The sequence below is a fragment of the Oncorhynchus mykiss genome, chromosome 5 (assembly GCF_057628025.1).
Source record: "Oncorhynchus mykiss isolate SJ-2025 chromosome 5, ASM5762802v1, whole genome shotgun sequence".
NCBI classification, from domain to species: Eukaryota; Metazoa; Chordata; class Actinopteri; order Salmoniformes; family Salmonidae; genus Oncorhynchus; species Oncorhynchus mykiss.
In genome coordinates, this window is record NC_143026.1 from 73389322 (window position 1) to 73405056 (window position 15735).

General features: G+C 41.8%; 2 protein-coding genes across 5 annotated transcripts in view; both read right to left on the reverse strand.

Annotated features, from left to right (window-relative positions):
• si:dkey-86e18.1 (uncharacterized) overlaps positions 1 to 15735 on the reverse strand; it is a 138851-nt gene that overhangs the window by 4511 nt on the left and 118605 nt on the right. The window contains exon 1 of one of the 4 annotated variants that reach the window (XM_021604212.3): positions 4576 to 4949. The exons of 1 other annotated variant lie outside the window; for it this stretch is intronic. In XM_021604212.3, the coding sequence (XP_021459887.3) occupies positions 4576 to 4642 (67 nt within the window). In that variant the 5' untranslated portion in view covers positions 4643 to 4949. Of the gene's footprint in view, positions 1 to 3745; positions 4525 to 4575; positions 4950 to 15735 lie in introns of those variants that run through there. 2 more of the 4 variants (XM_021604211.3, XM_036978292.2) reach the window with 2 other exon arrangements.
• Positions 9511 to 11620, reverse strand: LOC100136112 (Jun proto-oncogene, AP-1 transcription factor subunit). Its single transcript, NM_001124411.1, is given in 1 exon segment — positions 9511 to 11620. A coding segment is annotated over 1 exon segment (984 nt). The 5' UTR covers positions 11207 to 11620; the 3' UTR covers positions 9511 to 10222.

Genomic DNA, 15735 nt, shown 5'->3' on the forward strand with positions numbered 1-15735 from the left:
AAGTCATCTGATGCAGCACTCCATCACTCTCCTTGGTCAAATAGCCCTTACACAGCCTGGAAGTGTGTTTTGGGTCATTGTCCTGTTGAAAAACAAATGATAGTGGGACTAAGCGCAAACCAGATGGGATGGTGTATCGCTGCAGAATGATGTGGTAGCCATGCTGGTTAAGTGTGCCTTGAATTCTTAATAAATCACTGACAGGGTCACCAGAAGGCACCCCAACACCATCACATCTCCTCCTCTATGAGTCATGGTGGGAACCACACATGCAGAGATCATCCATTCACCTACTCTGCATCTCACAAAGACATGGCGGTTGGAACCAAAAATCTCTAATTTGGACTCATCAGACCAAAGGACAGATTTCCACCGGTCTAATGTCTATTGCTCGTGTTTCTTGGCCCAGGCAGGTCTCTTCTTCTTATTGGTGTCCTTTAGTAGTGGTTTCTTTGCAGCAATTTGAACATGAAGGCCTGATTCACGCAGTCTCCTTTGAACAGTTGATGTTGAGAACAGTTGATGTTAGATATGGCTGTTAAAACATCCCCACAGCATGATGCTGCCACCACCATGCTTCACCGTAGGGATTGTGCCAGCTTTCCTCCAGACGTAATGCTTGGCATTCAGGCCAAAGAGTTCAATCTTGCTTTCATCAGACAAGATCATTTTGTTTCTCATGGTTTGAGAGCCCTTTAGGTGCCTTTTGGCAAACTCCAAGAGTGGCTTCCGGCTGGCTGGTTAAGTGCTGCAGAGATGGATGTCGGGTTGTGTCTGTAGGCTCCCATCTCCATAGAGGACCTCTCTGTCAGAGTGCATAGTGACCACCTGGTTTTGGTCACCACCCTGACCAAGGCCCTTCTCCCCAGATTGCTCAGTTTGGCTGGGCGGTGGTTCCAAACTTCTTCCATTTAAGAATGATGGAGGCCACTGTGTTCTTGGGGACCTTCAATGCTGCAGAAATGATTTGGTACCGTTCCCCAGACATGTGCCTAGACACAATCCTGTCGACCTCATGGCTTGCTTTTTGCGCTGACATGCACTGTCAACCTAACCTTTATTTAACTAGGCAAGTCAGTTAAGAACAAATTCTTATTTTCAATGAATTTGTTCTTAACTGACTTGCCTTGACAGTGCATGTCAGAGCAAAAAGCAAGCCATGAGGTCGAAGGAATTGTAGAGCTCCGCGACAGGATTGTGTCTAGGCACATGTCTGGGGAACGGTACCAAATCATTTCTGCAGCATTGAAGGTCCCCAAGAACACAGTGGGTTAACTGCCTGTTCAGGGGCAGAACGACAGATTTGTACCTTGTCAGCTCGGGGTTTTGAACTTGCAACCTTGCGGTTACTAGTCCAACGCTCTAACCACTAGGCTACCCTGCCGCCCCCAAGTTGTTAAAACATCAAGGATGATCAACGGAAACAGGATGCACCTGATCTCAATTTAATGTCTCAAAGCAAAGCGCCTGGATACTTCTGTAAATAAGGTATGTAAAAAATATATATACTTTTGCAAGAAGAAAAAAAGAAAAAAAACTTTTCGCTCCGTTATTATGGTGTATTGTCTGTAGATTGGTGAGTATTTAAAAAAACAAACATTTAATATATGTTTAAATAAGTCTGTAAAGTCACAAAATGTGGAAAAATGGAAGGGGGTCTGAATACTTTCCGAATGCAAAGGGGCCATCTGGAGAGGATAGAAAAGTCTGGTGAAAAATATTCCTTTTAAATCAGATTCATTCTAATGGCAGATACATCCATCTAGGTCTTCCTACCCCACTCCCCATTTTTATGCTGCTGCTACTTTCTATTTTCCATGTATAGTCTTCTTCCATGTATACTTTACCTCTACCTACATGTACATATTACCTCAATTACCTTGACTAACCGGTGACCCCCCGCACAATGACTCTGTACCGGTACCCCCTGTATATAGCCTCTCTACTGTCATTTTATGGTTTGCTCCTTAATTATTTGTTATTTTTAAAAATATATTTTTTACTTCAGTTTATTTTAGTAAATACTTTAACACTTTTTTCTTAAAACTGCATTGTTGGTTAAGGGCTTGTAAGTAAGCATTTCACTGTAAGGTGAACCTGTTGTAGTCGGCGCAGATTTTTTTTTTACTGTGTAGGACGAGTAAGTGCATGCCTCCATTAGCCTAGCTAGCTTCTCCCGGTTTGATGTAGTCAAGACCGGTTCTAGGTAATCATATTCTATAACGCAAGTCAGCTTGGTTGGTTTCTGTCTCTCCCTCCCTCCTCCCTGTTGCCAGTGTCACTCGCTCAAACTCACAGTAGCCTACAGACACAACCCGAAAGCAGCTAGAGCGCCACTTCGGTCTACCTCACTCTTAAAAGTAGCTAAAAATTTGATTTTTCTGCTGCTTCTCTCACTCTGCGCCGACCAGGTCTATATGGAATGGGTCTGTCTAGTTGTCCTGGGGTCCGTTCGGAACGGGTCTCTATATTGTTATTCATGCATATCAGGTACGGATGGGAAAGCCACATCCATTTCCGAACAGGTCCAACGTTTTGGACCTGTGAAGGCCTTTAACCTGTACTACAAGCTGACAACACATATGCATGGACCAGAGCTAGTTTGGTGGTAAAAATGTGTGTCATGGTGTTTTTAAAACAACTGCAAACTCTGGAAATAATGAGGTCAAATCATAACGTCGGTGATCTTCAGGTCGGAAAGTCAGAGTTCTAGAAAGATGCCTGAGTTTCTGACTTGGAATTCTGATTTGGATGACCATTTAAAATGGTGACCGACCGCCTTGATTCAGTCTTATGCATCAAATTTTGAAATTGTGTGTTTTACATTGGATAAAAGCAGAGAGACAGATCTACAAAATGGTATATCGTATACTGCATTTGAGGAACAATGGAAAAGTAATTTTGCTTTGAAAGTTGATACATTTGTAACCTCACTTTTCAGAAAATGCCCTTTGAATGGTTTGGTACCTACTGGAGAGCTCCTCTTTGCCTACACCCAGTCAGCATTGTTCACACCCTCTTAAGCTTTAGCCCCACCCATCTCTTTAATGGATGATCCGAGGGTTCTGTTCTAACAACGGCATTCAAGTACCCAAGCTAACTGGCTAGCTACTTCCAGACACATATGAGAAAACAGCTCACTGACCATTTTACTCATCCTAGCAGAGCTGGTTAGGCTGTTTTTATGTTATCCGGAGTGTTGGTGACTGCAACTCCAGAGCGTTGGAAACAATTTACGCTTTTCTGCCAACGTTTACTGACACCGGCCATATTCAACGGGTGTTGAGCGTTCGTAAATTCCTCATTTGTTCTGCGCTCTGGCACAGACGAGAGTGCTCTGAAATCAGGGTAGATAGCCAGACAGAATTTACCAGCTACGTCTGTCAACAGTTGTCGCAGTGACATTCTTGAAATGGATACTTACATAGTGGAGTCTTTTGTTAAGACACGTAGGTAGCTAGCTAGCTAAACAATGAACCATAATCCCAACTCATGACTTTACTACCATGCATGAATCTGGTAGCTAACCAACCAGGTTCAATGTTAGCTAGCTAACATTAGGCTATAACTAGCAAAGCAAATGGCTCTGAGATACAAATAATAAGATCATACACATAACATTAGCTAGCGAGCCAGCTAGCTAATGTTAGCTAGCTAACAGTACACTTCAACTTGAAATTAAAACGACTTTGTCAAAATTAGAAAAGTGTCATATCTGAAAATGTTGCTAGCTAGACTACTTTACCTGTATAAATTATGGATGGACACTTCTCCCTGCCACGGATGCCCATACTCTAATTCCACTTATTTCCCTACATACATGTTAGAATGTTTTAACTAGATAAAGCGTTTTTATCAAAAGCAATCACTTTTGCATGGGAAAACACAGAATCCTACTAATTACCACTCATGCTTAATTACGTCACATGGCTCATGCCCGGGAGTCAGTCTGGTTCTAAATCGAATGTAATCAACTTTCAGACACTAACAAGGCCAGGCAAGATAATGCCACGTTCTTGTGCTAGAACTAGAAAACTCATACATTTCCAATTTGCTAATTGTTGAACGCAGCACGTGATTACCTACAACCAATTAGCAAGTTGGAAATGTCCTAGTTTCCTAGTTCCCCTACTAGCAAACTCCCTCAATCTGTCAATTTATGACGTGGAGGGGCATTCCTGCAGATGGCCAAAGGCAGGAATGCTCGAATTGCGGGCTGCAGTGGCACACTATTGATCAAATCGGTGGGAATATAATTTTTGGAGCGATTAATGGAATGCTGCATGGCGTTGAAAAATACTCAAATCGAACATATCATCGTGGACCAGATATATAATGTAACTAGCTAGCTTGTTAAGAACAGGCTAGCTCGCTGATAGCTAAAGGCAGTGTGTGTTTCTAGCTATAGGCTAGTAGCAAGCTTGCCAGAGCGAAATTAACTTGATAGGACGTCTAACTAGTTAGCTAGATAATACTAACAATGTTTGCTAGCACTGCAAAGAGCCATAATTAACGTGTAACTAAAAATACAAACGGAATACTTAATCTACTGAAAGACGATTGATTGCCACTTGCCATCTCTTTCTTTTTGAAGCCATAATCTGTTCAATTTCCCCAGTTGTTTCTCCTCGTTTCTAGCCATTTGGGAGGGACACGCTAATTTACCAGCGACATTCTTCTTCTTTGGGTATATTGGCGAACGTTACACACAAAAAAGTGTATCGTCGTCACCAATTGGGTGGGGGTTAAACAATGAACTAAAGGAAAGTAAATTACACTACAGGGAACATAAACTACTAAATATATAAGTATATATTCCCACTCCTCTGTCATTCGAAACCTTACCAGCAACACATCAACAAAATGTCACATAATTGTCTAGCCAAGTCATGTGACACGATGGACGGACTCGTTCCAGGTTGTCTGCGTTCTAGCCGCACTGTGCATCTCAGATGTTAAAAATGAACAACCACGAACCAGAGTACTCCCTGGTGGGAGCGGCCATTCTTATTGACTTTGTATTTTATTGTATTGTTGTTTAAATAAAACAAATGTAACTATATATGTATATATTAGTTAAAAAAATCGGGGAGGCAGCAGTAATAGTAAACTTCATATTCATATTCAACGTCTTTGCACGCTAAGGAATACAGTACTGAAAACGTTAGATGAATTTAAGGTTAATATAGGCTATGAAACCAACCTTGTTATTGAACAATCCACATTTGTCTCTCATAGTGTCTGTGAAATTGAAAAACAAAATAGATGGCTGCTATGCATACTTATAGACGACACTATGCTACAGTTTGTGACCATCCTGAAAACTGTTATAAGCTGTTATAAGCTTCATAAACATCAGAAATGTCATCCTTTTTAAACAACCTTTTGTGGCCAATTAATAAACCTCATCTTTGCAAGGGTTAATTTAGAAATTGAATAATTGATTGGCCTATTCTTAAATTACTAACTTTTATATATTTAATTCTGCTTAACATTAGATTATATAATTTCACCATGTATTTGGCTCCCGAGTGGCACAGCGGTCTAAGGCACTGCATCTCAGTGCTAGAGGCGTCCAGGCTGTATCACAACCGGCCGTGATTGGGAGTCGCACAATTGGCCTAGCATCGTCTGGGTTAGGGTTTGGCCCGTGTAGGCCGTCATTGTCAATTAGAATTTGTTCTTAACTGACTTGCTTGGTTAAATAAAGGTTATGTCTTTAGTTATTTGCCTTTGAACAAACAAACAACCTGCTTGGAGGACAACGTGCAGTGAACGCTCATTCAAGTGCAACGCAGGATGCTTTGGTCTGTCCCGCGCCAAGATTAGAGAGTAATCTCCACTTCCAGTGAAACACTCATACTTCTTATGAAGATGGGGTGAAACTGGTTCTCCAATAGAAATACCCGATAACGCCTATAGGCGATGTCATGGCGACTTTGGCTATCTAAACTCATGCTCAGAAACACGTCATCGGGTCTAACGTTCGTCTTGCGCCAAACTGCGCATGTGCATGCCGTTAAAATCAAAGCCACTCCACCAATATAACTTTTTTTTTACAAGAATGAAAACGTGTCAGTTTGTCACTTTCACGAGGTTGGAGTAATAACATGTTCAACTACTTAAGACATTGGCTCGGATATTGGTTGTGTCTTTCGATTTCGAGAAAATTAACAACTAAGGAAGAATTGTTCACTTCTCTCACTGACATCTCAAACCCGGCCTGGTCTGCTTTGTCTGTTTCGCAAGCTTTCCCAGAACTGTCACGATGTTGCGCATCTGCGTTTAGAAACTCTTGTGTTTAAAAATGTTTCGACTTGCTAACTAGTTGAACGCAGCACGTGTATAACTACAACAATTTAACAAATCTGAAATGTACGAGTTTCCTAGTTCTGACTAGGACATGAACGCGGCATGTGTGCTTATCTGGCGGGGTGACGTAGGTCTTCCGACCGTACGCTGTCATATCGAACGGACCCCGCGTTCGTAAATTCCCTCTGGCTATCTAATCCGATTTAAGAGCACTCGTCTGAGTTTGCCAGAGCATAGAATAACTGATTAATTTATGAAAAGGCAACACCCGTTGAATGTGAGCACATCGGCAAAAAAAACGTAATTCAGTTGTTGCCAACAGCACAGTGACAAGCACCAACGCGCTAGATAACGTTAAAAGAGCCAAACCAACTCTGCTATGGGAGTAAAATGGTCCGAATGAGATGTAAGCTAAAGCTAGCCAACTTTAGCCAGTTAGCTAGGGTGCTTGACTGTTGTTGTTAGGTCAGAACGCTCAGATCAATCCTACTCCCCTGTCAGAGCGTCCAGTGTGCTCTGAGAGCTACAATTTGAAAATGCTCTGAAATTACGAAAGCCCATAGTGCAGTCTTCCACTCCAGAGTGAATTTACAAACACACCCATGGACAGGTAAGTTCCCCATGTGTTCCAATATGACGTCATATTTTCGCCAAGTTAGGGTAATCAAATTAGAGCAGACTGATAAAAATCAGTTTGAGACTCTGACCCACTCAAATATTGTGTAAATGATTATGTCTGTTTATCTGACTTAAAATACAGGCTCAATGTTCTTCTATAAGACTGTTATTAGTTATACTTTCTCAATTAGGTCTTATAAGTAGCCTACAGAATAAAACCTGAACAGTAATAATAATTTCTATAGCGCTTTTCATAACAATCTCAAAGCGCTTCAAAAGCAAATAATAAACAAGCAATACTCATCATCATGAGTAGCCTGGCTATAGTTAGATCAACCAATAGAGGCCAAGTCTTTGAGTGCATGCATCTTCCAAAGATGGAGAGGTACAGTTCATGGCTTTATCATAGGAAGGTGGTCAGGGAGATGGTTGATGAAGAGTCTGGTGACGATCAGGCCTGAGTCGTGCATCTACTGGACCTCCTTAACAATATGACACCCACTTGAGTGATGCATCAGCAGCTTTGGGTGCCATAAAGGACACCACACACAGTTCAGACTAGTAGTCAGTCATCCTCTCTATGAGCCCTCTCTCTTAGTACTGCATCTCCCATAGAGCCCCACAGTGGAGGTGTCATAATACCCATAAACCTTACGGTCAAACAGGGAAATGGTTCCAATCGTTTTTCCACCATTTATTTTTCCCATAGGGAATTTTAGGAACACTTCAAATAAGGGCTGTGTTTCTTGTGTGTTCATCCTGGCGTGATGTTTTGATAACAATGTACATCTCTCTTGGACAAAGTTACTTTTATCAATATATTTGGCTCTACTTTCTCTCTGATTCGAAAATGCTAATTTCCATCAAACTAAACATCATGCAAAACTACAAATCCTTGCAAGCTCCTGCACGTCATCTCTAGCTGACACCTTTGCTAACAGATATTGTGTCGATATGATATGATTTCAAAAGATCAGGAGCTAGCAGTCAGGTGAAACAAAAAAGCTGGTATAGTATCCAGATCCATCATTTGAACAAAAACAATTAGCCAGCTAAATAGACAAAAGAGTTGATCTGCCAGTCCATCTGCAAATCTGTGGGTCAAAACCACCAGAAATATGCAATAAACTCAATGTCATCAAAAACAAAACAGCTGATAAAAAAACTCAATTAAAAACACTTATTTGTACATTTACATGTTACATATTTAAAGGAGCTCTCTGGTTAGGCTGCTTCTAGGCTGACTATGTATTTTTTTCATGGGATTTTAAATCTTAGTTTGACCTACTTTGTAGTTTGTATATTTGTAGTACATTGTGTAGATATTACGTCTTCTAGATACTTCTAGATATTCCTGTTTTTAATTATAGGGAACTACTTGTTTCTTGAACATCAGAATATTTTCCTCTATGAGTACTGTTGTAATATAAACATGATTTTATTTGTTCTGTATTGTCCTAAACATGGTCTTCATCAGTAATAAACTACAGCCTTGGCCCTGGAGAAAATACCCTGATTTTTTAAAACTGTGCTCATCTCATCGGCAATGTCGCCCTCCTGTGAATATTTCAGAGTCCTACAGGAAATGAGACTTTCTGCTCATACAGTATGTTTTCTTTACTGTTTCTGTATTAGCAGGTGCTCATCTGCCATCTAGCTGGATAGTTATTATTAAAACGTTATGATTATGCTCTTATTTATTACAATTGTATGACTTTGCCCAGTGCCCACCCCTCAATATAACATGTCTACTAGATACAATGTAACCATAGGCCTATACTCAAATGTTTTGTTTGTAAATATGTTTGTTTACATTAGTTACCACCATGTTTCTTCCTGTCGCTTATTCCTCTGGTGTTATTGTTGTTTACAGTGATCCTGCTTGTGATGCTGCGTGAGCAACCCTATAGTCATGTTGACCAGGGCAACAGGAAGTTAAGTTTAGGATACAATATAGGGACAGAACATGTCACCACTACACACAATTCAGCTGTGCTATGAATTTACTAAACACTTTGGCTGCAATGCATTAAAAATAACTTTAGAAATGATTGAAAACGTATTATGATTGAGTAATTGAAGTTATAATCATGATTTACTTTATAGGTCCCTCAACCATAGTAGTGTGTCAGAAGCATTTGCCTTGGAGGCCTGTGAATGTAGACCACTTCAGAACATACAGAGTATCTGTGTTCCTTAAACCTTGTTAGATGGTGAGACTCAAGTGGAGCTGAGGTGTTAGGTGGTCCACTCATGTTGCACTCGAATCTACACTAGAGAGATAGAAGGGTCATTGACTGAAACTCAATCACTAACCTCAGGATCAATAAGGCATTCCCTGCTGTAGAGGTTGTGCCTATAACCACAGGTCTAGGACCAGATTACTCAGTCCCACAGCAATGTCTAACTAGTGTGCTGTAGAGAGATAAAAGGGTCATTGACTGTGAAACATCACTAACCTCAGGATCAATAAGGCATTCATGGTACAGATAACTTGCTTGCTCTCGTAACATGTTGCAACATGTTTCAGTGTACACACACAATACACACCCTTTCACAACACACACAGAGGCATTGTATTCAGTTCACATATGTTTTATTACATTTCTTAAATATTGATTTGTTTCTGAAGTGCTCAGAAAATGAACATACAAAATTATATTGTTTCTTATTACAAATTGTAAATGTAAGTACTCCAAGTCAATCTTATATACAACTAATAACAATGAGTGGAACCCCATTACACAACTTCAGAAAAAAACAAGTAACTAAGCTTTTTTCTAACTTAATTCAATACAATTAAGAATAAACAATACATTGTAACTCAAAAGTTAGGCAGCTTTTGTTAAACGGTTTCATCTGTTTAGACTAGGCTACACGCCTTCTCCTTAAGCGCCAGGAAGTTTTCAAATCTACTGTCTTTGTTTTTTATAATACTGAATCATCACGAAGGTCCATTCATAAAAGCACAGCTTGGTCAACGCCAACAAATGGCCAGTCAATAAAAACAACACGAAACAAAACATCCGTTTGTCTTGTTTGTTGCTGTTTCTTTTCCTTCACACGCTCTGCTCTGTCCGGAGCCCCAACTCCTGTGCGCAACGGTGGCGCGCGAAGCACCCGGTTAGGGGCAGCCAGCCAGTCACGGTTCCCTCCCACCATTCTCGTGCTGTTACTGTCCCATTCTACCTGTCACAATGCCACGGAGCCACGGAACAGCCATCCAGTCACTTATAAACGATCTGTCCTTTTCGTTCAAACTCTCTATTCTTCCCCAAGTGTCATCTCCTCTTCAGAAGGTCTGAAGCTGCTGCGTGAGCATGAGTTGACAGCCGCTGTTAACATGGTTCATCACCTTCTGTTTGAGCTGGGCTACCTGTTCCCTCAGCATGTTGGCTGTGGAAGCCAGGTCGGAGTTCTGAGTCTTCAGGTTCTTCACCTTGTCCTCCAACCGGGAGATGCGCTCTAGCTTCCGCTTCCTGCACTTGGAAGCGGCGACGCGGTTCCTCATGCGCTTCCTCTCGGCTTTGATCCTCTCCTGATTCTCCATGTCGATGGGAGAGAGTGGAGGGGTCTCCCCGAGCATCTCAGGTACCGTCTGGGGCTCCTCTTTCAGGGCTGTGAGCCTGGGGTGGGGGTGAGACTGCTGCCCATAGATGGGGAGCTGAGGCGGGGCAGAGGGGAAGCTCATAGTCGGCACTGAGGTGGTGTAACCCGGGGCTGAGTTGGTGGTGACAGCCGGGGTGAAAGTGTTCAAGTTTTCGTAGACAGGTGACTCAGAGCGCATGGCTACGTTGTTATAAACAGTGCTCCCAGCCACGGAGCAAACAGGTGGGAGTGTGGTCGAGTTGTTGATTCTTGTCTGCCCGGTGGAGGTGACTGGGACCCCAGGTGCGTTGGGCAAGACGTGTTGATGATGGAGCTCAGCCAGAGCTCTAACGAACCCCTCGGCAAAGCCCTCCTGCTCATCAGTCACGTTCCTCGGACAGAGGAACTGCGTCGGGGTAGGTGTGGTGGTGATCAGGCCGTTGCTGGACTGAATGATGAGTCGCTCCAACTCTGGGGAGGCAAGTTTGAGGAGCTGCACATCCGGAGAGGTGAGGATATCGCTGGCTTTAGCCTGGAGGTGAGGTTTGAGTGTGATGGTTGGGTCAGCCAGGTTCAGTGTCATGCTGTGTTTCAGAGCTTTGGGGTTGTATCCGTAGCCCGCGTTCTGCTGCTGGGAGAAAGCGTTATGCGAGTCGTCGTAGAAAGTAGTTTCCATCTTGGTAGACATAGAATATAAACCAAACACTCAGTTTGAAATGTCTCTAGTAGGCTACTCAAACATAAGATATGTGTGTTTCGGTTACCTCTCTCTCGTTCTTTCCGTTGTAAAACTCGGAGAAAAGTGTCATACTGTGTCAGACAATGCTTTCAACCTCCGAAGCCGAGCCAAGAGTCTGGAATAAAATCGTGTCCCGTACACACACTTCTAATTTGTAAGCGCACTCCTTGTCCCGAGAAAAAGTATTCTGTTCAGCTTCACTGATAGTCTGACTCAGAACGCTGTATAAATTCTTCAAACTCGTTCTTTCGCGTCTGTCCACAGTTCTTTGACAGTCTTCGAATGAGACGCGGTAAGTGCTATACGTTCTTATAGTTCAACAGCATTCCTGCTCAAAGCGCGCCTTTCTAGCTCTCTGTGTGTATACTGACTCTTCCAGCGTGGAGGCAAAGCTTATCTGCAGCCACTGCCTCTCTAAAAATACACATGATGTCACCTCTGGAGTCTTCCATTGGCTGCAGGCGTTTGCGGGGCGTTCCCTGTTGCCAGATAAGGCGCGTTGCCTAGACGACCACCCAGAAGATTCTTGGTCTCGCGTTGGCTGATGGGATGAGGTAATGCAAGTGAAGGGGCGCGGTGCATTGTGGAATGACGTGTGGTTTTTGAATATCTAGTTACCCGCGGCTTAGCGCTCACAGAGAGTAATAGCGGGATAGACAGTGTGTATTTGGAAAATTCCCTTGATATGTACAGTTCATAGATGTATGTTATCCAATATATAGGTCTATGCTGCATTATGTATTTTTCCACAGAAAATATACTCCCCATACGTTTTTATAGAGATTCAAATTATTTTCTGCCAGACAGACTTCCCCTGCTTCCAGAAACTTTGCATGATCAGCCCTGAGGTAACGTGTTACTGTTTTATTATCCATGATGCAAATAATGATGTGTTTGAATAATTGTCTTGATGAATGTCGTTGTTTGATTGAATGAATAATAGACTAACATTTGCTTATGAAGTTATACAGGACATCAGTTATTAGACGTTTTATCTGTATCTGTGTGTCTGTTTGAGGACAATGAGAGAAATTATATCCATTCACTACTGTGTTTATGTATTGGCCCAGGGCAGGCCTTTATTTAACCAGGATAGTCCATTCAGCAATAAGCACCGCTGTTTTTTAGGAGTCCTGGGATCCATGAAAACATTAACCTGCAGATGACATGATACGGTTGAAGTTGGAAGTTTACATACACTTAGGTTGGAGTCATTAAAACTTGTTTTTCAACCACTTCACAAATGTAATGTTAACAAGCTATAGTTTTGGCAAGTCGGTTAGGACATCTACTTTGTGCATGACACAAGTCATTTTTCCAACAGTTGTTTACAGACAGAATATTTCACTTATAATTCACTGTATCACAATTCCAGTGGGTCAGAAGTTTACATACACTAAGTTGACTGTGTCTTTAAACAGCTTGAAAATGATGTCATGGCTTTAGAAGCTTCTGGTAGGCTAATTGGAGGTGTACCTGTGGATGTATTTCAAGGCCTACCTTCAAACTCAGTGCCTCTTTGCTTGACATCACGGGGGGAAAAAAAATAATATTTTTTTGTAGACCTCCACAAGTCTGGTTCATCCTTGGGAGCAATTTACAAATGCCTGAAGGGACCATGTTCATTTGTACAAACAATAGTATGCAAGTATAAACACCATGGGACCACGCAGCCGTCATACCGCTCAGGAAGGAGACGTGTTCTGTCTCCTAGAGATGAACTTAATTTGGTGCCAAAAGTGCAAATCAATCCCAGAACAACAGCAAAGGACCTTGTGAAGATACTGGAGGAAACAGGTACAAAAGTATCTACAGTGAGGGAAAAGTATTTGGGGAAAAAAGTATTTGATCCTCTGCTGATTTTGTATGTTTGCCCACTGACAAAGAAATTATCAGTCTATAATTTTAATGCTAGGTTTATTTGAACAGTGAGAGACAGAATAACAAAAAAAACAAACATTTTAATGCATTTTAATGAGCGAAATAAGTATTTGACCCCTCTACAAAACATGACTTAGTACTTGGTGGCAAAACCCTTGTTGGCAATCACAGAGGTCAGACTTTTCTTGTAGTTGGCCACAAACACAGACTTTTATTTACCTGGACACCCAGTAAAACACTGTGATTATATTAGCCTGTGGTTCCCAAACAATTTAACTATACCGTATGGCCCACCTAAAGATTTAGGAGTTTTCTCAGGACCCACCAAGTGGCGAAGGCCAGGGTCTTTAGCCTGACTAAAGTAGGCAGCCCAAAATAATTAGTCACGACCCACCTGCCATAGATGCCCATGGTATAAGAGCTCAAACACTACATCTGGGTGGTCTTCTCTTCAATGGTTCCACACACAGAGGACAGTGTTGTGGTCTTACTGTGTATCTGGGGCACTGGGACACTTGGCTATGTCTATATTTAGATTAAACTGATGAATGATGAACAACTTTGATTTCTTATTCCTGATTTGGGTTAAAATGTTTACATATTCACAATAAACAGCACCACCCTTTCAGACCAAATAGTTAGTGTATTTTAAAATAACTGTCTGTAACCCATCCCACTCAACTATAAAACTAGAGTCTATCTATTCTCATAAAATCCTTTTGTATGCCCAGTGTCATTGCATTAAACATGACACAGAATGTATTTTATCCTTATAACTATACCATCTTGTACTGCTATCTCTCATAAAGTCCCAATGTACCTCTAGCTCTGTGTGTCAGTGTGTGTGTGTGTGTGTGTGTGTGTGTTTGTGTGCGTGTAAGTAATTAGTGGAGTTTAGACCACATCTTCCCCTAACCTCTGGACAGAAATCACTGCTGCTTTAATGACGTAGCTCCTTGATGACCAATTATATATACACACACACACACACACACACACACACACACACACACACACACACACACACACACACACACACACACACACACACACACCTCTCTCACTGCCTGGGTCACTATCTACCCCACCATCTTTACTACCTACTGTCTCCAGCGTGCCAAGCCTAAATCAGTCCCTGGCGCCAAAAGTAAATCAGTCCCCCGGTGCAACATTTAAATCAGGCCCCCAGCATTAGACCTGAGAAGGATGACCTGGGACATAAAAAAGAAAGACTGACTCTTTACAACTCCTGATGTTGTCTTTATGTACTGAGTGTGTCTGATATACTGTCTGCTGAAATAACATCACCCTGCAGGGATCAATAAAGTATCATCTTATACTATCTTTGTCTTCCTTTATGGAGAGAAAGAGGAAGAGAGAAACTATTGTTGATGGAGTTTGTTTGATTCATGTCCCAACACCTTCCTTCCAAGGCATGTGGTCTTCCTGGCAAGGGTTTAGGTTAGTGAGGTCTCAACTAGTTTAATGCTCCATAAAAGCTCTGTTTCAGTGATTTGTGTTGTCATTTTATTTCTCTGTGGCGTCTGTTGGGGATGGTAATGATAATGGTCTGTCTGATCAGTGTGATTAAACTGTTTGATGTCATCAGTAGTTGACTGGAGGTCAGTGCAATGCTTTCACCTGGTCTCAGTGTGTTTTTGATGACGATGATGATGTTGAACCATGGACAAAGTCTTTGAGATGCATGAGAAGGGGGGCTCGGCTGGTCTCTCTTTCTTTCTCTCTCTGTCTTTCTCCCATTCATTTTCTGATCGGTCATACTGTAACTCTTGCTCCAGGAAAAGACCAGAGACAAACCCAATGTTGTTTAGAGGCTTGTGTTTGAAATACTTAAATACTTCACTGAAGTTCTCTGAAAAATGTATCTTGTTTCCTTCATTCATCTGTTCATGGCTTCTTTTCTTCTGATTTAAAACACATTAATTAATGATAAGGTGGTTCTTAAGGAGGTCCAATTGCCAAACTACTGTCTACCTTCCCATTAATTTAATATGTAACAAGGCATCCTCAATAATCCATGTGTACTGTGTCCTTAAAACACATCCATTCCATTCAGAATTGTGCTGTTTTTGAATTAAATCACATTAAATAATCATAACGTTGTCCAAATGGGCACACTACAGTACACATCCTCATTCATAAACAACAAGGCATTCTCAGTCACTCCCTTGTCCTCGTAACAGAGACTGGGGACAACTTTACGCAATAAAGTATGGCTTGAGAGAGAGAGCAGTGGCTATGTGTGAAAAACTGTGATGTTGGGTTCTATCCCCAATCCACCATTCTCCGGTTGGGTTCTAGTCCCCACTCTCAGACTGTGACGTTATAGAGTCTAGTCCCTGTTCTCCCTATACAGCCTGTCTTGGACCTCATACTGTAGCAGTAACTGATGATGTTTAGAAAAGGGGAGTCTGTTTAGAAAAAACACAAATTTACAACCTCATGGTCAGACATGTGGTAGCCAGCGGGTGAAAAGCATGTGTGTGTGTAAAGAGGATACCTAGTCAGTAGCACAACTGAATGCATTCAACTGGAATGTGTCTTCCGGACCTCATTTAACCAGACCCCTCTGAATC